Source organism: Zeugodacus cucurbitae, chromosome 5 (genome assembly GCF_028554725.1).
Source record: "Zeugodacus cucurbitae isolate PBARC_wt_2022May chromosome 5, idZeuCucr1.2, whole genome shotgun sequence".
Taxonomy (NCBI): domain Eukaryota; kingdom Metazoa; phylum Arthropoda; class Insecta; order Diptera; family Tephritidae; genus Zeugodacus; species Zeugodacus cucurbitae.
Window position 1 is genome coordinate 28,728,283 of NC_071670.1, and position 22,823 is coordinate 28,751,105.

At 33.1% G+C, this 22,823-nt stretch overlaps 1 protein-coding gene across 2 annotated transcripts in view; it reads left to right on the forward strand.

Annotated features, from left to right (window-relative positions):
• Window positions 1-22,823, forward strand: part of LOC105219043 (voltage-dependent calcium channel type A subunit alpha-1) — a 153,548-nt gene that overhangs the window by 44,475 nt on the left and 86,250 nt on the right. Inside the window, exons 3-9 of one of the 2 annotated variants that reach the window (XM_054230649.1) lie at window positions 10,876-11,194; window positions 11,261-11,400; window positions 17,368-17,468; window positions 18,194-18,349; window positions 19,333-19,553; window positions 21,560-21,663; window positions 21,944-22,059. In XM_054230649.1, the coding sequence (XP_054086624.1) occupies window positions 10,876-11,194; window positions 11,261-11,400; window positions 17,368-17,468; window positions 18,194-18,349; window positions 19,333-19,553; window positions 21,560-21,663; window positions 21,944-22,059 (1,157 nt within the window). The remainder of the gene's footprint in view (window positions 1-10,875; window positions 11,195-11,260; window positions 11,401-17,367; window positions 17,469-18,193; window positions 18,350-19,332; window positions 19,554-21,559; window positions 21,664-21,943; window positions 22,060-22,823) is intronic. The other variant, XM_029044737.2, reaches the window with a different exon arrangement.

Here is a 22,823-nt window from a genome sequence, read left to right on the forward strand (position 1 = left end):
ACCGTCCATGTCTTACTTTTCTTCAAACAATTTAATTTTTATTAAAGTTTTTTATTCAATAAATTTAACTTCGCCTGCCATTTTCAATTTCAAATTTGTTTATAATATTTTTGACAGTAATTTGTCCTTTGAGCCGTTCAAATAGTAAAATGCTTCTAAAATGTGTAAAACAAAACTTGGTAGCACTCAGCAAGCGGCGATACAATTTTTAATTAGGTATTGGCATACTCTCCTGCACGAATTCAACTAGAAAACTTTGTTGTTGCTTTCACATGTAAAGGCGAGCAGCGAAGTGACCAATCGATGGCAGCTAATATTTGAAAGATAAGCTCGTCCGATATTTCTGTTGTCACAATAAATGACACATTTTAAATAGAATGAAGGACTCCTGGGAAACCATTCAACATTCTTAACTTGATAGACAGTATGTCTCATAGTCCTTTTGGCTGTAATTAACGCTAAAGGTGCCAACACTCAATAGTGAAGCTCTATTTAGAAGTTAACTTTATAATATATACGGGTATCCATACTTTTGTCGTTGTTAAATATTTGTCTTTTTCAGATGATCGCGTGTTTTGCAACAAATATTTCAATATTTTATCACAATATTTAAATTTACTTTATTTTATCCCATACTTAATGCTATACCCATAAGCAAAATAGAACAAGTAAGGAAGGGCTAAGTTCGGGTGTAACCGAACATTTTATACTCTCGCAATTTATTGATGTAATTTTATAAAGACAACACAATTCGACCCATATATTCGGCATAAAGTTCAATAGAATAACGAAAATCATCATAAATAGTATATGGGGACTGAGGTAATTCCTAAACCGATTTCACTCGTTTTCACCACCAAGATACAATGTATCGAAGACTATACGATCACTTAATTTAATATTACTTATAATTAGGTATATAGGATCTGGGGGAAGTTATGACCCGATTTTTACCATTTCAGGTACAGAGAGAAACTGTTATAAGAAAAAAATTCAGAGGGAATGAATTACATTAAAATATCTGAGGGATTTACCTATATTTTCGGTGAAAAATTAACCTTAGGCACTGAGTTCTTCATGTTTGATATCAGGGGCCTTGAAAAGTCATGGTCCGATTTTGACAATTTTTCCACAAGTGATGTCACAGCTCAAATACAGTATTTGTGTAAAGTTTTATTCCGCTAGCTTCATTGGTTCCTTATGAATACATTATAAAGTGAACGGATCAGATGGAATTCAAAATTGGGTTATATGGGAAGTAGACGTAGTTGTGAACCGATTTCGCTCATATTCCACCCGTGTCATCAGGGTGTCAAGAAAGTGTTATATACCGAATTTCATTGAAATCGGTCGAATAGTTCTTGAGATATGGTTTTTGACTCATAAGTGGGCGACGCCACGCCCATTTTCCATTTTGTAGAAAAATCTCAGTTCAGCTTTCTTCTGCCATTTCTTATGTAAAATTTGGTGTTTCTGACGTTTTTCGTTAGGGAGTTAACCCACTTTTCGTAATTTTCAACCTAACTTTTGTATGGAGGTGGGCGTGGTTATTATCCGATTTCTTTCATTTTTGGACTGTATAAGGAAATGGCTAAAAGAAACGACTGCAGAAAGTTTGGCTTATATAGCTTTATTGGTTTGCGAGTTATATACAAAAAAACTTATTTGAGGGCGGGGTCACGCCCACTTTTCCAAAAAAAATTACATCCAAATGTGCCCCTCCCTAATGGGATCCTATGTTCCAAATTTCATTTTCATAACTTTATTTATGGCTTAGTTATGACACTGTATAGGTTTTCGGTTTCCTCCATTTTGTGGGCGTGGCAGTGGACCGATTTTGCCCATTTTCGAAAGCAACCTCCTCAGGGTGCCAAGGAACATGTGTTCCAAGTTTCATTAAGATATCTTAATTTTTACTCAAGTTATCGCTTGCACGGACAGACGGACGGACAGACATCCGGATTTCAAATCTACTCGTCATCCTGATCATTTATGTATATATAACCCCATATCTAACTCTTATATTTCTTGGTGACACAAACAACCGTTATGTGAACAAAACTATGATACTCTGTGCAACAGGTTGCGAGGGTATAAAAACAATCAAAGCGATCAATTTCACTGCTTAAAAGATATAATCTTTTTCGTGTTTACATTCATAGTGTATACATACTTTTGTCGGACACTGTATATCTCTACACGCTCGCATTTTCGAGTCGGAGTCTGCAAGTCTGTAAAAATCAAACCATTTGCGCCTGTGCCAGTCGGCAACAGCATTGGACCAAACAAGTGCGCCGCTTAACTTGGGCATAATTCCGACTTGTTAAATTTCAATTCCAGCATTAAAGTCGGTCGAATCGAAATAAATATAGCGCTTATGTACACATACATTTAGAAGTCCCAATGCTTGCCAGCGAAGTGGCTGCGTCAGAAGTAATAAATGAGCCACACTCTAAGTGTGTTAGCAAGTGTCGACGACAAGGGTCGCATCATAGGCGCCACATCATCTATTGTTATTGTAATTTCTGCTGTAAGTGGGTTATAAGAGCGCCTCAGCCGCAGCAATGGTTTCAATGCTGAAATTATGTATACTGTTAGAATGACAACATATAATACATAGGCTTTGTGCCATGCCTTTAAAAGTTTTGTTGTAATTTTTATTGTTTTCGAAAAATTTGGCTTTTGTAACAGTTGATGCACGCTTAGGGAGGTAATAAGAGCAGTAACAAGCTTTTTGTTGCAGTTTGCATGCTGGCTGAGCGTAATTTCATGCCGAGTTGCATACTTTCTGTCGTTCGTGCATGGTCTTATTACTTGTAGGCCGCGTTTATCGGCTGAATAATGCCGCCATACTCAGCCGTATTGTGCGTTTTGTGATGCATTGAACAAAAAATCTGAAAATCTCATGTGTACAATATCGTTTGATTTACTACTTTATGTTGTAATTGTAATATATAATGTTGTTGATGATGCAGAAATGAATGAACAAAAAATAGAAGAAAAAAATTTACAAAGGCGTGATAATGTTTTGTAACATATTTATGATACTTATAAAAATACATTTTATGTATGTATGTGTACTCAAGCCAAAAAAAAAACATACATATACATACATATTTGATATTATCTTATTGTATTTAAATCCGCATAGCCAAACGTCAGCAAAAATATAGGCTATTTGAAAACAGAAACCACAATTCTTAGTGTATTCTAAAACTAGCTATCAAAAAAGTAATGCACAAGTTTTGTTGTCTTTTTAGCGGATACTTTAGACCACTATTTCAGGATGACACTATTCAGCAGCATCTTATACTATTATTATACAGCGGAAAGATTTGTATGTACATATGTTTGTAATGAATAAACTCAAAAATAACTGTGCCGATTTCAAAAATTCTTTCACCATTGGAAATCTACATTCACCCTGAGTAACATTTATATTTAAATAAACAAACTAATTTATTTTGTAATCAATGAATTCTATTTCCGATACTTCTCTTGCCGACATATGTATATGTACATATGTACCTCAAGAGTAAAACTCCACAGTCCCCCATGTTTCACTGTCGAAGAGATATATTGCCTTTTTTAATTCCGAAAATGCAGTATTTTGTTTCATCAGACCACAAAACGGATTCCCACAATGATAGATTCGATTTACTATGAATACAAACGGCTTTTTAAGTGCTACTCTAGGTTTCTCTTTGTCTCACTGCAAATTCCTAGTTTCCTGGTCTTTCTGGGCGATTGGAGTGAGGCTTAGATATCAAACTGATGGTACAGCTCTACCAACCATTATATAATTCTTGTCTAATTTCGCGGAAAGTTGTAAATATTTCTTTTAATTTTAAAATATTTTCTATTTCATCCACTCTGATTTCTTTTCGTGTTTTATTCATTGTTACTAAAATAAAATAAAAACCACAAAATGTAACTTAAAACTTATGGATTTTCAGTTCTTTATGCAGACATATGTACACACATATGTATGTACATAGATGTAAATAATCATAAAACAAGTCCCTCTTGCAGTCTCACTTTAAAATAAACTAAAAACCCATATGAGCGTATACTCATCCTGCTCATCACAGGTTTTACTAACATTAGCTTAGCTTCTATGAAAAAAACTTGAGCATTTGTTTGCGTGTGAATGACTTAAGCTGAGGATAAGAAATGTTCTCAGAATTATTGCTTTAAAATAAATTTTATTAATCAGACTTGGAGACATAAAAAAAGAAATCAAAAACAAGTAAGGAAAGGCTAAGTTCGGGTGCAACCGAACATTTTGTACTCTTGCAATTTATTGATATAGTTTTATTAAGATAACACACAATTTGACCCATATATTCGACATAAAGTCCAATCATTATATATAGTATATGAGGGCTGAGGTAATTCCTGAACCGATTTCACTCATTTTTACCATCAAGCTACACTATCTATTATAAACTGATGGAATCAGATGGAATACAAAATTGAGGTATATGGAAAGTAGGCGTGGTTGTGAACCAATTTCATCCATTTTTCATACGTGTTATCAGGGTGTGAAGAAAATATTATATATTGTATTATATATTATATATTGTAAGTTAACTCACTTTTAGTAATTTTCAACATAATCTTTGTATGGGAGGTGGGCGTGGTTATTATCCGATTGTATCAATTTTTATGGTGTGTGATGGGGTAAGTAAGGAAAACGAGTGTAGGAAGTTTGGTTTCTGCAGATTTATTGGTTTGCATGATATATAAAAAAAAGCTAATTTAGGCGCTGTGCCATGCCCACTTTTCCAAAAAAAAAAAACACATTCAGATATGCCCCTTCCTGGTGCGATTTTTTATGCCAAATTTTATTATTATAGTTTTATTTATGGCTTAGTTATGATACTTTATAGGTTTTCGGTTTTCGCCATTTTGTGGGCGTGGCTGTGGTCCGAAACGCCCATTTTCAATAGCAATCTCCTTAGGGTGCAAAGGAATATATGTACCAAGTTCCGTCAAGATATCTTCATTTTTACTCAAGTAATCGCTTGCACGGCCAGACGGACAGACAGACATACGGATTTCAACTCTACTCGTCATCCTGATCATTTTGATATACATAGTATATCCAGAACTAAAATAGTTAGATATGGCGTTATGTATATATAAATGATCAGGATGACGAGTGGATTTGAAATGTGTCTGTCCGTCCGTATGTCTGTCCATCTGTCCGCGATAACTTGAGTAAAAATTGGGATGTCTTAATGAAAATTGATACACATATTCCTTAGTACCCTGAGGAGGTTGATATTGGGCGAAATCGGACCATTGCCACGTTCACAAAGGATCGCACTAAGAAGGGACATATTTGGATATAATTTTTTTGGGAACGTTGGCGTGTGCCCGCCCTCTATTTTTTTGTACATGTCTCGTAAACTACTATAGCGAGAGTCATTTCTTTTAGCATATACTATGATGATGATGGATTATAACCATGCCCACTTCCCATACAAAGTTTATGTTGAAAACTACTAAAAATTATTTAATTCGTTAAGGGACTAACTTATTTACTAAAAACCTTAAATTGTATGGTAAAGATGGTACAGAAGAGCTGCACTCAAATTGATAAACACTTATGGGTCAAAAACCATATCTCCGAAACTACTCGACCAATTTCAATAAAATTCGGTTCATAACATTTTTCTGACATCCCAATGATAGGTTTTTCAATATATAAAGTAAGCACAAGTGAAGATATCGCAACAAACTTTTGCACAAATACTGCATTTATAGAGTGACATCCCCCTTCAAAAAAACCGTCGAAATCGAACCATAAGTTTTCAAGACCCCATGTATCGAACATGAGCAATCGGGTCATAACATCCTCTAGCTCATATATACCTAATATTTGGGGTTTCAAACTTTCATTACACTTTTTACCATATATATCGGTTAATATGTGAGATATATCAGCAAAATTTAGTGAGGATTTGATCTTGGATAGAATGTGGCAAAAATAGTTGAAATCCGTCAATGAATTACCTAGCCCCCATATACTATATATGCTGAGTTTTGTTTTCTAATGGACTTTATGCCGAATGTGTGGGTCAAATTGTGTATTATATTAATAAAACTTAATAAATAAATTGTGAGGGTATATAATGTTCGGTTACACCTGAACTTAGCCCTTCCTTACTTGTTAAAAGTCGATTTTTTCCCTTGGTATGTATTGAAACAGTTTCACCCTCACCCTTGAGGTTATGGATCGCTTACTTTTACTGCAGGCAATATGGACATTTTCTATCATTAAAATCGCACCGCTAGTTCTGCTTTTCCAGGCTAAATATGAAAGCGAAGAGTATGGTGAATGAGGACAAGATGAAATATCTCCTGTCATCAAACTAATAGTCAGCGCCTTCGCGTCTTGGCGTCCACGTCACTGTTGACCTTGAAGTTATAGACAATTTCGTCTTCCTTAGAACCAGCAAAAACAACACCAACAATGTCAGCCTCGAACAGGAGCTACTTTGAACTGAGTAGACAATTAAAAAGTAAATTCCTCTCTCCACCAAAACCAAACTTTACAAGTCGCTCATTATTCCCGTCCTGCGGAATCAGAAATTTCTATGTATCTAACTATGTAAGTTATTCGCCTCTATTCCCGTTGTCGTTATCATTTTAAAACGACTTAAGAACGCCTATTTGGCATTCATGTTGGCGTTAACGACATTTATCGAAAATAAATTGAGATTCCCTCATTTGAAACGACTATAGAAACGACATAGAAACAGTCTTTTTTTGTCATTGCTATAATTGTGAGCGACATAGAAACGACGCGGTTGTTTGAAGTGAAGATGAAAATTCCAAATCAGAAACAGTTTGAAATTTTAATTTCTGAAATGGAAAAATATCCTGCATATGCCAAGGACTTTAGAAAAGGGATAAATCCTTTAAATTTCGATTTCTTGGGTGGGATATTTTTTTTCTCAAAAAAAAAAAACTAAAGCCATTCCACCGCTTTCTCGCGTCGGAAATTGTTGGCATTAATAAAATTGCATTTTTATATCTAAGAGTATATTTAAGATATGAAACGTCTAAAAATTCAAAACGAAGAAAAAAATAGTACTAGTAGTTAATAAACACCTACCCATGTCTCCTTTGGCTGGACCACTAGGTAGAGTAGTCGGATTAGCCAGAAGCAAGGAGCATGAGACGCTGGAAGTATAACATATTTTAGAAGAAAGTTAGGAGGACGCAGATGTCACCACTACTTCTTTTAAAAAATCAAATAAAGATGGAAGACTAACATTGTTGTACCTAAGTACAATAATTACAGTGATAACGTTGTTTAGAGTAAATAGAGAATAGCATAAAATCCATTAAGGACTGCTTTAAAAATTTGTCTCGTTACATAAGAAAGAAATTTTTATATGGGAAAAGAGCGCCTTAAAGTATACTATATAAAATATGTAGAAAAATTTCGATAACTTATCTTAGGCGTTACGATATACTTCAAGAATACCAATTTAGAAACGAAACGACGATAAGAACGACGACGACTATTAAAACCACAACGACAACGGGAATAGGGCCGATTGTAAATATTCACTTAATAACTCAAAAGGTGATTAAATCCATTCGATCATCGGCTCTGAAAGCCCAGAACTTAAACCTTGCTTACCGTCACGGGAATGTAAAGGATTCATTGTGATAACAAGAAATATAGAAACAACTTTCACACAGACACAGACACAGAACATACAATACAAACCATTCTTCTCTTGTAACACGAATTAACGTAAAACTTAAATGAAATAATGGCAAATTTTATATGATATTATGATATGTTATTATTGTGCTTAATTTATGTATATTGGTTGGCAAATATCTCCTTTCCGCTTTTTTGCTCTTTATTCAATGCTTTATAAAAAGTGTTACAGTGATCGGATTTAGTTCAAATATGCGCTGTTTCGTTCTATAATATCTTTCCATCTAGACGGCAACTTCATAATATCCCCCGCGTAGAAGCTCCCCTTCTTATTTGCGAAGAACTCGGACAGACACTTTTCACAAGCCTCTTTTGAGTTCAACTTTACACCACCAAGGGCGTTCGCAATGGACAGGAACAGGTGGTAATCACTTGGCGCTATGTTCGGACTGTATGGTAGATGCGATAAAACCTCCCATCCGAGCTCCAGTAGCTTCTGACGAGTAATGAACGAAGTGTGTGGTCTGGCGTTGTCCTGGTAGAACACTACACCCTTCCTGTTGGTCAATTCTGGACGCTTCTGGTCGATCACCTGCTTTAAGCGGTCTAGTCGTTCGCTAGTTCGTAGATGGTAGAATTAACTGGCCATATGGGAGCAGCTCATAATGGATGATTCCCTTCCAATCCAATCAAACAAACAGCAAACTGTTTGGGACGATTCACCGCCCTTCGAGTTCGAGTTCGTTCCGTTTCAGTAGCATATCGCAGGCGTTGATTCGTACCAGAAGGTTTTTTTGCGACAAATCATGCGGCACATAAACATAGAGCTTTACTGTGTATCCAGCCTTCTGCAGATGGTTTAAAATGGTTTGGTGACTAACTCCCATCTCCCGGGCGATGTCGCGAGATGCCACATGCCGGTCTAACTCGATGTTTTCCATGATTTGATCGGTATTCATCGTCACAGCTCTTCCGCCGGCTGGCTTGTCCATGGTGTCATTTTCACCCGCTCTGAATCGTCGAAACCATTCCTTCGCAGTTCGAAGTGATACCAAAACATCATAAATTTCACGGAAAGTTTTTCTAGCGGATTTGCCTTTAACGAAGGAAAACTCGAATTTCGACATTTTCCGTTTTTAAGCCAATCTGAGTGAGGGAATTTTCTGCAAAATTTTGAGTTTTCGGTGTTTTACGTTAGTGAAAAATCGCAATTTTAGTAGTGTTCAACATTTGTATGGGAAGTGGTCGTGGTTATAATCCGGAGTACTAATAGGAAAGCCATCTAAATGTGTCCCTCTATTTTATGGGTGTGACAGTGGTCTGATTGGTTTTGATACATTCCCCTCCCGTATGCATCCCGTATGTGTATGAGTGCCAATCGGATTGAGAGTTAATCAGTTTATATGCCTTTACACATACATTACATGTTTGTGTTTCCATTAAGTATTCATTAAATATATAAATAAATATCTAAACCAGAAAAGTCACTTACATCAAAGCTGCTAAGTGCAATGCACCTTGCTTGTATCCGTTCTCATACTTCACTTTTACATGTACCGGTATAGTATGTCCAGCCACTTTGAAATATTCACCTATCAGTATGTTCATCGTATGTTTAGTGTAAGTGCCCCAACGTCAAGCACTAGGACAGACGGTTTAGTAATTCCGAGTCTTTTTACTTTCCACCGCAAATATTTGTGCACAGCCGTCCATAATATAGAAATGATGTATATGAATATTTGTACACATTAATGTTTGTTGTAGGCATAGACGTTGCCAAGTATATACTAGAGAAATTATGAGAATGGATTAAATAGTGAGTAATGTATATGTATACTAAGATGATTAAAAATATTGCTTAAGTAATGTTTGATGAATTGGAAATGCATTCACTATGACGATCAGGAAATACTTGTAAAAGATAAATAATTTAGTAACGGGTAAACGAACAACGGTTGCATTTTTGTATTTCTATTTATCGTCTTTTCCGTTCAAAATACAGTACTAATATGTAAAAGGGAACCTGATGGTTTTTTGCATTGTCGCTATAAAAAATCCGATTAAATTCTTAAATTTACTGAGTAGCAGACCCCTGTTTTTTGTTTATTAACTATTAGTATTAACATTACTGCTTAAAACCAGTTAACTACAGTGAGTTTTTGAGTGTGAATACATTGAAAATTCAAAGGAAATTTTATCTTTTTACTCTAATATATACATACATACATATGTAGTATATGGAAAAATGAAAAAAAGTATATATATTTGGTTGAATGGATTACTGGTTAGGGAACATGTTACATCAATTAGTATTGTGTCTCAATGTTCATTTAATGTCAATAAAGTATTGTGCATATTAACCCCTACATTCGTTATAAATAAACCAAAGTGGTAGTAATTTTATTAGCTTGTTGGCAGATCTGAACTGATTTCAATTACTTTTCCAATTAAACTACAGTTTGTTAAAAAAAAACTTGTATTATGGTAAGATACTAACCTATACCATAATCGCTACAAAAATGTTAAACGGGTGATCCATTGCGGGGTTCCCTGTTTTTTTAAAGAAAAAAACACAGACAATTCAAATTCAATAGGAAATGTTTATTATCATTCGAAAGAAAATTTTTTGGTATTTATTTTTTAAAGATTATCTCTTTCAAAAGTTGGCCGCGGCTATGTATCAGATGGTTCATCCGTTTAGTATTAACCAGGTATTCCAGGTTGATTTTGAGATGACTCGTTTGAGAAAGTCCTGATTCGAAGTGGGATTGTCTGCATAGACTTTTGACACACGATCTGGTGGCATCAAACAGTCGGTTATCATGACGGGTTGCTGTGAACGGCGCCTAATGTACTCTACACGGTCTTCGTGTACACTATCAGCTAGGTGCAGGACGTGGTCTATTCGGTCGAATATTATCCAATAATGATTGCTGGATTTCAAAATGGGTGATGGTGTTGCCAAAAGTACCTCTACTTTGATCACCCAATAGTACCTCTAATACTAATGGCCATTTTAATTGTATTGTTACAAATTCTTTTCACTCTCTAGTTATATAGGGGAACAAAAATATGAATTTCACCACATTTTAATTGGTGAATACACGAAAGTTAGGGGAAACAGATCCATTTTATTTAAACTCGACATTACATTTTCATAAATTCTAATTCTAAACAAAATTTTACAGGTTGGCAGCGGCTCAGGAAGCGGCGCTAGCAGGGCATCAACAGGGCTCCACAAGCGGGGGGCACTCGGGTCGAAGGGGAGCCCATCGCTTAGCTGATAGAATGGGTGGCCCAAAGAAAGACGACACACCACCCGGTGGTGGTCCAACATCATTATTTATCCTCACCGAGGATAATCCAATTAGAAAATACACACGATTCATCATTGAATGGCCGCCCTTCGAGTATGCTGTGTTATTGACAATCATTGCCAACTGTGTTGTGTTGGCTTTAGAAGAACATTTGCCTGGGAGTGATAAAACAGTATTGGCTCTGAAACTGGTAAGTTTAGTTCCAGGTATTAACAATTAAAAAATTAATAACATCTATTCTATTCGACAAATTTAGGAAAAAACGGAGACGTATTTTTTATGCATTTTCTGTGTAGAAGCATCGCTCAAGATCCTTGCCCTAGGGCTTGTTCTGCATAAACACTCCTACCTCAGGAATATTTGGAACATCATGGATTTTATCGTCGTAGTAACGGGGTAAATATTTTGATTTCATTACGAACATATATTTGAAGAATTATGTGTTGTTGTTGATTCAACAAAAGCAAAAAACCATGGCGATGGGTTTTCTCCCACGGATCTCATACGATCTATCTATTTATATTTTTATAAGATCTGTATATACATGACGACAATTAATATATTCACATAAAATATTAACAATTATTAATTTTCATTATATAACCCATAATAATACGCATGTTCTATTGTTGCTGCATTAATTTTACTTTCAACTATATTGGTACTTTTCGGTTCATGGCTAAATGCACTTGCATAAAAAATTCAAAATGTTTTTCTTTAGATTGATATGTGGTCTTCATTGATAAGTCTATAATGTAAACAAATGATATGTTAAAAAGCTCAATAAACTCAAAAGCAATTAATGGTCCATTATCCCGTGATTACGAAAGAGAACATTATGGGTCACTCTTTTGTACAATTCAACTTTAAAACGTAATAATATTAATTATAGTTACATATTTTGAAATTGAACTCGCGAAAGCTTACAAATCATTTAATAAAACCTCAAAAACAATTAATGGTCCATTAGCCCGTGATTACGAAAGAGAACATCATGGGTCACTCTTTTCTACAATTCAACTTTAAAACGTAATAATATTAATTATAGTTACATATTTTGAAATTGAACTCGCGAAAGCTTACAAATCATTTAATAAAACCTGTTTCGAAACACTCCTTTTGAATGTATTAATCGATGTGGAAAACAAATCGTTGATATTTGTTTGATCTGTATAAGAACACTAATTTCTCCACCATCACACGATATTCTTTCGGATGTTTTTAAATTTTATAAAAACCGAAGATCACAGAAAGTTTTCTGATATTCATAATGCTAGTTCAGTATGCATCTCCCAGAAGTTTCACCTCCCATCAAAAAAATTCTGAAGTCGTTTATAGTAAAATATCAAACTTTACAAATTAAAGAAAAATTTCTAAAAATTAGGTTTATCCGTGGCCCATGTGAAAATACTTCCTTAGTAATAAAGTTCCAGGCATTTATTTATAAAATTAAAGGGATTATTGATCCAAATTAGTTTTGTCTCCCTCAAAATACCCTCCAAAGGCTTCAACGTTTGAGTCCCCATATAAAGAAATTTCATAAAGCGACATTAGGCATGTTCCTTGGTTATTGGGTGTTATATGTATTATTTTTATTAAATATCTGATAATGATGGTCTTATCTGAAGATATTTTCTACACAGTTGATTGACTATAATGTTTTGAAAGGAATCAAATGTTTGTCTCGCCTGCATTCTCTGGCGATTTATTTATATATATATACATATATGTATTTCGGATATTTAATTTTTTAATTTACATAAATTTTCGTAAATTTTTGACGTCAAATTCCAAGTGCAACGTACTTGCCTCAATTAAACGTCTGTTTTCGATAAAGTATCGTCGGAGAATATTTTAATAGGTTGGATACAAAATTTAATGAAAACACATGAAGTTGAACTTTTGGGAGTAACTGATAAAACAACACCCAAAGCAAACTTTCTGATTAGTTTAGAATCTCCAGTTTACTTTCAGATAATAGTTCGAGTAAATAAAAATTATTTTAAAATGCCACTTTTACAGAAACTGAGTAAACGCATCCGAATATTTTTGTGTTCAAGACATTAACGAATTTGCTTAGCATCTGCACTTGCTTTAGCCAAAGCTTACACAAATACTCAGTCTAACAGAAAATCATTTCAATCTAATTTCAACTATGTATTATATGCGTTTCTCTCTCGCTTTATTTTCAAATATTTAAATATACTACACATTTATTACAATTGCCTATATTGTGTATATGTATGTACACTTGATTGTGTTTGAAAAAATTAACTTTCGGTTTTTGTTTTGATTATTATTTTTCTTTGTAATTTATTTGCAAATTATTTATTTTATAACTGCAAAAAATCGTGATGTTATTATTGCCAAAACCACAACCCAAACACCATTGCACACAATATGCTGATGATCGATGCAAATCTGCAAATTTACCAACTACATACATAACAAATCTTGCACGCTAATAAAATGTAATAAAAAAAAAACAAATTAATTGCAATGCATGCATGACCACCGTTGTATGTGGGTGTGTGCGCACGTGTGCCTGGGCGTGTGGTGGGTATGTAGCGCTATGACGATCTTCGCCGAGGCCAATATAGATGTCGATCTGCGTATGTTGCGGTCGTTTCGTGTACTCCGGCCACTCAAACTCGTTTCAAGAATTCCAAGTAAGCCTTCTAGCGTACGTGTACATATGCATAGTTATTACAGGAACCGTACTTACATACTATATTAGTAGGCCAGAATAGAAAATATTACTTAGATAACAAAATTCGAAGAATACAATTTTATGTCAAATTTTATATCGAATTTCTGATAGAGAAATTCTAGTGCTGGGTTAGAAAAATATTGACGTACCTCAATATATCTATATACACGGAATCTCCATAGAGCAATGTGTTCAAAGGTGTCATGCCGCGTTTGGAGTTATATAATACTTTTGTTAATCATTTCTTTTGTAACTATATATTTTTTTATCCAAAAATTACTTTTGTTAAACACTTCTGGTCATAGGTTAGATGCACCAATTTCTTCCTTCAAGAACCTGTTATTTACTACCAGGGATGTTGTAGGGGACCAAAAATTTTTTTTCTTATGAAAGTTCAAATCATTTTAGATAAAAAAAACTGTTCATAGTTGCTTGGCTTGTAAAAGCAAACTGTGCATTCGAAGACTTTAGAAACTTCACTGTATCCACCACTTTCAATTGGTCATTGAATAAGACGTATTAATTTAGAAGCAACCGAGGACTTTTTATACTATTTTCATTATATACGCCAAGAATAAGTGTGTTTAAGCCGCCATCATAAGTGGGTAATGGTACGGGATGTCATCGCGTTTTATAGAACAATTGATTTTATTTGTATTGATCAGAAAATAAACGGTGGGTGCTTCAAAACAACATTGGAGTCAGTTTTTCTTTTATTTACATAGAACATTTCCTATGGATTTTTGAACAAGATAATGCTCCAATTCATATCGCTCGATTAGTTAAGTCATTTATTTCGGGTGAAAATGTTAATATTATGACATAGTATGATATGGAGTATGGAATATTTTTAAATATGATAAATGTGTACTTTTTTCGAAAAAATTCTACTTCGACTGCTATATAAATAATTAGGTATTGCTTCTAAGTTGTCATCTATTGTTCACTATTAAATATTGTATAATCATCTCCTGATTTATGAACGAACCTATACTATTTGCAAATTAACACTATTGCCAAAATCGATACATATGTATTAAACGTATCCCCAGTATTCGAAATGCAACATACATATGTATATCTGATTAAGCTGAAACGAAACAAAATGGGATCTACAATATACATATGTACATACATATATCATTGAGATGGGGAAGCTAATATCTGCTCGGAGCATTGAGCGCAAATTGTACGAAAAATGTATCGGCTGATGATGAAGCTGTGGAACATGTCAGGTCGAGAGGAGGTGCAAGAGAAGCAGACAGTCACACTTGCTGGAATCATAAATAAAACGATTGAAAGTGTTTCTGTCTTTAGGAAAAATGCTAAAAATGCTAAATTACTGACAAAATATACCTATGTACCTAGAGGTCTCAAAAACTTCAAACAGAAAACGAAAAATGCAAATGTGTATGAAGAACCGAAAGCCTTTGAACTCATTGCTCAAATGTTATGGATTAGACTCGAAAACTTGCTCGAACTAAAATAAACACTATTTATTAGATTTTTTCAAGATTATACTCGTAATTACATTAGTTTCACTAACAGAGGGCAGAGATTTACCTTATCGCCGTAGCTGTTATGTAAATCTAGAAATAACGGCTAAATATGTATGACGTTTTTAGAACATTATAGAGTTATAGTAGCAAATATATTATCACTTATAAAATACTTATTTTTCTATCGTAAACTTATCGCTAAACTTATTTGTGTATTCGACAGTGGGTAAGCCAAAATGTAGATTTATAGAAGGCACCTAGATACTTATATACATTCAGTTCAATGTCTAAAAATAGAAAAACATAGTTGTAGTTGTCATTTTGGTAGGGAACATTTTTATGTGCTTTGATCTTCGGTTGTATAGGTCTAAAGGAAATGAATCGCTTGTAATAAACGTGGCTTTAGATGCAAATATCACGAAGTGTGCAAGCGGGTGAGAGTATGAGTAGTGAATTAGAAGTAGAAATTTAATGTCTTATAAATTTTATTTTTTATTTTCAATTTATTTGAGTAATATTGAAACACTGCCACAATGCGCCATTAGATATTCCACAATCGATTTCGCTATGTACATATATGTGATTGGGTAGCGGAAATGCTGTAGCTGGACTCTAATGAAGAAGTTATAGTTCCTATTTGATGTGATATCAAATGGTCACTGAAGCTGTTGATAGGCTTTATTAAAAGACTATTTAAGCTTGTTGCGCCAAATTGCGCTTGTGCAAGCGCCACTGCATTGTTGTGGAAAACATTACCACATACTGAAATTCCGAATAGTGTACTACAACTTTTTTTTAACAGTACTGTTCCGCAATCTTCTCTACTTTGCATTTCTTTTCCTGTCAATGTTGCTCCTGCCAGCCAAGACCCTGGTCGGTGAAAGGTTTTTCTTTTTCCTGTGTGTACATTGCTAATAATTGCTGCTTCCGCCAGTAAGCATGCTTGGCGCTTTGGCTCATTTAAGCGAAATGTTAATATTTAAAAAGAATGCGTACTTTTCTTCTGTTTTATTAATATATTAACGGCATACATATGTATGTTAAAGATTCCTACTGATTTTTAGACCTACACGTTTCGCATGTTCATACTTACACAATTTACTCCAAACACCTAACGGCGGTTTATTTCAACAGTTAAAGAAATAATATTTCTGCAAAAAAAATGAACTTACTCAACATACAACAAATAAAATATTGCAATTATTAAATTTAGTTTATTGACTTAAGCTGTCGTCACATTGCTTTCAGTATTCAGCAAACAAAATTGCGCGATTTCACTAAAACCATACTTAACATTGCCATATTTTCAAGCTGAAGTCTGCAATTTTGTTTTTGGAATGAAGCAACTTGACACAGTCTCCACTGCTTTGGTTCCTTTTCGTGTGTGTGGAATAACAATATAACTGTAAAAAATACAAATGGAAAATATGTTTCTTTATGCAAATACTTGTATATTCATTCATGTTCACAATGTAATTTAAATTAATTAAAGATCTTGTATTCGTAGACGTTGTGATCCTATTAACCTACATACATGCATATACATACATATGTATGTATATTGTTGTATAAATAATTTTCATTTGGCAATCAATTTATGTGCTTTTTATGACAGTTCTTAGTTCTTTTAATTTAGATCATATAAACATTACCGTACTAAACCGTTTTAAAGTTTTCTTCTTATGTAAATCAGTAATTTCAAATAATTCCTCACCAAATTGTGTTTTATGTGTGTAGAGTATAACTCATTGTTGATTTTCTTCACCATCCCAAAGCCATAGGTGTGTTCCAATAAACATTGACAATAAAAAAAAAAAACATAAGAACTCACGTTGCACATTTACATTTGATTTTTGTTGACATTTTTGTACAAATTGAATATACTCTCTTTAGTATATATGCATATATATTTAAATTTGCAATATTTATTAATTTATATGTTGTTCTTTTATATCCTCCTTTGCCACTATATACATAATTCATTTGCTACTAAACACCACTTTTGCCATGCCATGAAATCGGAACATTTTGCCAAATAAAAATTATCTCTTTTAAACAAAATTCCACTAAATTCAAAATATACTTAAACACTAAAAAACAATAAAAAAAACTTAACAATTAACAACAACACTTGCATATTCGAAACAATATCAGATTTATGGCACTGCTCCCACAAAAATGGATTGAGGTAGATCTAAAAACATTAAGGGCTATACGTGTGCTAAGGCCCTTAAAATTAGTCTCTGGAATTCCTAGTGAGTAGTTTCATTAGTTGTAAGCGCTAATGTTCAAACGTTTAAATATGTAACTTTGTAGAAATTTAACTGTAAACATATACTTATATATATAATAATACCGTAAATATATATTATAATTTCTTACGTTGAGTTTAGTTTAGATTGTTTTTACAGCTACATGTTGTACAGTGCAGAATATAAAATTTAGTAGAAATAAAAACAAAAAATAGCTAGAATCAGTTTTATTATGTTTGATTGTGATAAGTAATGAAATATGTTTCGGCATTGGATCGAAATATGGCAGGTTTCATTGACTTCTCAGAAACGTTGAATTAATTTTTTGGTTTAATAATTTATCTGAGACAATAACCTTTGTAAAGTAATTCACATCAATTAGTACAATGCCAAAAGCCGATTATACAACAAACGTATATTCAGTAAATTTTAATAAACCTTTCGATACGGCGTAAATCTTGTAAACCTCAAGAAGCTACATATATTTCATTACTTCTCGCGTATAAGTAAGTATTTCTAGAAACATAATAGTTTTTATTTTTTTATGTTTGTTCAGCTTGCGGTTATTCTTAGCATTATTATTAACTCATTATTTTTATTAAGTACAAAACGAAAATTTGCCCTCTCTAATATAATATTTCTATCCCACATGAAAAATTTCTTGTACAACTATACAACGCCTCCGTGTTGATGTGCTGCTTGATATTCGTGGCATCATGGATAAACAGGTCTACAAGTAGTTTTAAAATCCATTATCAAGGCTATGGCGCCATTGCTTCAAATTGGACTTTTAGTCTTGTTTGCTATCGTTATATTTGCAATCATCGGACTCGAGTTCTATTCGGGTGCCCTGCATAAAACTTGTTATAGTTTGGAAGACCTAAGTAAGTACAAATATATGCCATACACATGCAAATCTGTTACTAATTTACTAACTTCTTCTTTAAGTGGAATGGAATTTACTCCAATTTCGGTTATTGAGATTATCTTAATTAATACTCGATATGTTTAAAACGTTGATAATATCTGGAAATATCATAATGCAAGGTTTCAAATCTGTTCTTTGTGGAAGGATTATTTTAGTTCAATCTAAATCTAAACTATTTTTAAACAACTTTTCAACTTAGCTTATTTTCATGCTGAAGATTGATGAAAAATTCTAAATTTTTCTACCGCAACACGTTCCGTTTCATAGGACTAAATAATTATTCAATTAATTTAATTTGTTTAGTATGTAGAGAGTGATTCATTTCGAAGCTCCTTACTGTTTTTAGAGAAAAACACAGAAAGTTCAAATTTAATTATTCGAAAGAATATTCTTTGACATTTATTTTTTAAAGATTATCTTTTACAAATTTTGACAGCGGCTACGTCTCAGCTGGTTCATCCGTTTAGTCCAATTTTCGTGATGTTTTGCTCTAAGTACTCAATCGAAACGGGATTGTCCGCATAGACTTTAGACTTTACATATCCTCACAGGAAAAAGTCTAACCGTATGATATCACTCGATATTGGTGGCCAATCGACCGCCCCAAAACGTGAAATTATCTGCTCACCGAAGTGTTCTCTCAATAAAGCCATTGATTGATGTGATAGTAGTAATAGGGAAATAATTATGCTTGCTTTTCATTAAACAATCTATGAGAATCCATACCAATGTATCAAGTGCTCAACTGCTCTGAAAAAATAGATTATCGTTGGAATGATATCCTCGTTATGATAAAAACTGCTGTCATTAACTGGGTGGTGATCTTACAATGAAACTTTTTATGTATACCATACGTACACTTACAACCTTATTCTCACATGTAATGATATTTTTTGCACATAATTCATATTTGTCTGCTTTTACTCCTTTTACTTGTAGGAAGGTCCGTTAAGGAAGGGGAATCAGAGACACCATGCTATTCGGATAACTCATCGTTGAAAGCGACTGGTTCATTTATATGTGATTATAACACGAGTATGTGTCTGGATAAATGGGAAGGGCCAAATTGGGGCATTACTAGTTTTGATAATATCGGCTTTGCCATGTTGACTGTGTTCCAATGTATCACAATGGAGGGCTGGACAGCAATACTGTATTGGGTAAATTAAATTGAATAACTCAACAAAAAAATAAGATCATAATTGTATAAAACAATCGCTAGAAATACACACGTATTTACGTATTGCCACAACCTGTATGTCTATCCCATATTTGTAACTAACTGCTACTAAATTGTAATGAACTGATTCAAAAGTTTTAGTGTTAAGAACAATTGAATACAGTTAAAAATTGGTTTGTCTTATAATATCAATATTGATTTGTGTTTTGTCAAATAGTAAAAATATGCTATGAATTGCCTCTATGCATTTGCTCTATTACTAATGTCTCCCGTATTTGTACACAACTAAAATGTGCAGCTATAAATTTCTCCAATTGAGTTCATTGTGCGTGTTGGTCCGTTTTCTTTTAAATATTATGTTATTCAGTGAATTTGTGTCAAAAAGCAGGGAAATATACTTGTGGGCACCAACTCTTTTTTGATTGCCATCTCGTCCTCGATGTGTGTGTATATCTATGTCCAATTTATTCCAATTTCTTTCTATTTAAATACGATATGGGGACCGGAATGAGGTTTTAATTCAAACTATATTCTTAACCTATCGTACACATTAGAGTGTCTTTACAATTATTGTTTTTTTTTTGTAGTTTAATATGAAATTCAACCTTTTCCGGTCCTTACAGTATGTATTTTAAATACATTTTTAAAGTGTTAATTAGTGGATAATGATTTACCTAATACAGAATTGCCTATCATATATGATAGTGAGCTACAGATGATGGTGAATGCTGTTTGTGTAATCTTCTATCATAGTTGTATGTAATTTTTAGATGCACTCTTTTCGTCTAAACACACACGTTTTTAAGAAGATTTTCATTCTGATGCATTCTATGGTATTCATTTTGATACATTATTGAGTGTTTTATCATTATTTCATTTTCGCGAACGTTTAAAATATATTTTAACTTACGAGTAAAGAGCTTTGATGTGCATTCAGGTATTCCCAATAAAACTAATAGAATTGATGAGTTCTACAGCCCCAAAATATAAAAATTCTGAGGGTGCTTCTGTTAGTATGAGAATAATTGTTAGACATTTAGTTGATTTTAAGATTTCACATTTGGAACTAATGATTTCTATCAGCACTTAGTGTAAAAGTACTTAAAATTTTATTTGAATGATTTCTTTGGAGTATAAAAGATAATTGTTGGCTCGTTTCAGTAATTCACTTCTGTGTTTTTGATTTTACATTCGATTTCATTTAGTCTTTAGTTAGGGAAAGATGAAACTCATTTCACTTTGACAAGAAATAGTTGCTCATAAACATCGTTAGGCCTTCGACCCAACCCAAGTTAGTATATTGAAAAGCGACCCATGATCAATTTTGCAATCCATACTTTGAGTTATTACTCTTCAACTAGGAAAATATTTGATTTGCTGTTATTTTATTTGTTCTCATATTCACTTTCGACATCCGGAATGCATCAAAGTCGAATTTCTTTGTGTGTGATTTTATTTTCTTTAGACTTTCACTCTTCACACACTTGTATATGTATGTAAACTGTCCATTAGCCATTACTTAATTACACACGTACAATTTTTACGCAAATTATTTTATGATTCAAATCATTTTATGTTGTATACCATAAGGAAGTTGATCGGAGAAATATAAATTCTGCTAATAACACGATACATTTCATACAAATAGTGAGCTAAATTCGAGTTAAATTAAATGAATATCAAAATTTTAAAGTAAATCATTTCCTACACAAATAATAACAAGCTTTTAATAATAAGTATATTTATAAATAAATGTTGTATTTTTAATGGTAAGCTTTTTGTCTTCAAGATTTTCTCTTCATAGCTTATTCGTAAGTGTACAAATCATATAGACGTACGCGTGTTTGTAAGGAACTGAATAGAGAAGAATTTTTCTTATACTTTATACTTTTGTTTTAATTTTTTCATTTTATTTGTAATTATTAAAAATTGAAGTGTATTGATTAACCGTGCATTAATATACCTTCACCATGATTATTCTTGCAGACCAACGACGCTTTAGGTTCAGCATTTAATTGGATATATTTCGTGCCTCTTATAGTTATAGGCTCATTTTTTATGCTCAACTTAGTTCTCGGTGTCCTTAGCGGGTAAGTTGATTGTTAAATATTGCCGTAAATCTACGATTATTCAAATTTGTCTAATTTCTTTTACATTCACTTATATGAATAAGTTTATATTTATTGTATATCGATTGTTGCCTATATTTTGAAATAATTTTCTATTTTCTTTAATTTAACAATCTTTTCTAATTTATGTGTTCTTTTGCTGTAAATTGAATTGAAACGAACCAAACCAAACTTAACCAAACCAAACCAAACAAAAATATAATTTTTGAATTGCTAAAATGCCCGAAAATATTTTGTGCAGTGAGTTTTCGAATGAACGTAATCGTGTCGAACGTCGCATGGAGTTTCAAAAATGCCGTTTTCGCACCATGTTTCAAACTGCAATGGTTTCATATCTCGATTGGATAACACAAGCAGGTTTTTGACATACCTTTTTTGTAAAATAAAAAATAACAGTTATGACAGAAAGCGATTTAAACCCAGTACCGCAACCACCACCACCATTTGCATACCTCTCAATATAGATTCAGTACATAAATATAAAATATTAAATACACCCGTCAGAAACGCTTATTTCTCACCATCAAAATTCGATCTGGTAGCAGTTTTACATAACAAGCATCCAAATAATATACCAAATAGACAAATAATCTACTCGTACTTGTACTCGTACTACATAAGCAACCCCAATAAAGTTACGATACATGAATTTACTCAATAGTATATTCATGCTAGTTGGTTTTAGTTTCCAAGTGTATGCCAAATACGCACCCTCACACAAAAGCATTTTACTCGAAAATCTAAGTAAGTCCTAAATCACTTTAACCATTACGTGTTTGTTTGTATACGGATTCTGAATTTTGAAAGTCTTATATTGAATATAGTCGCTCCTGAAAATGTTAACAGTTATTAGAAAACCAGTTTATTATCGATTAATTGAAAATATGTTTGAGATGCGGGTTACTGATTGTGTTGGCGAAAGTTTTGTTTGTTTGTTTACGCTGCAATGTGAATGTGTTATGCATTTTATGTAACCAAAAAATAGTTTTTAAAGAGAAAAATTACTAAATTTTTACATTTACACAAACTACACACAACTATTGAAAAATCCATATTATCTATCAACTCCTACTACATGTTGAAATTCAAGCAACAATTAGGTAACTATATACAACTTATTA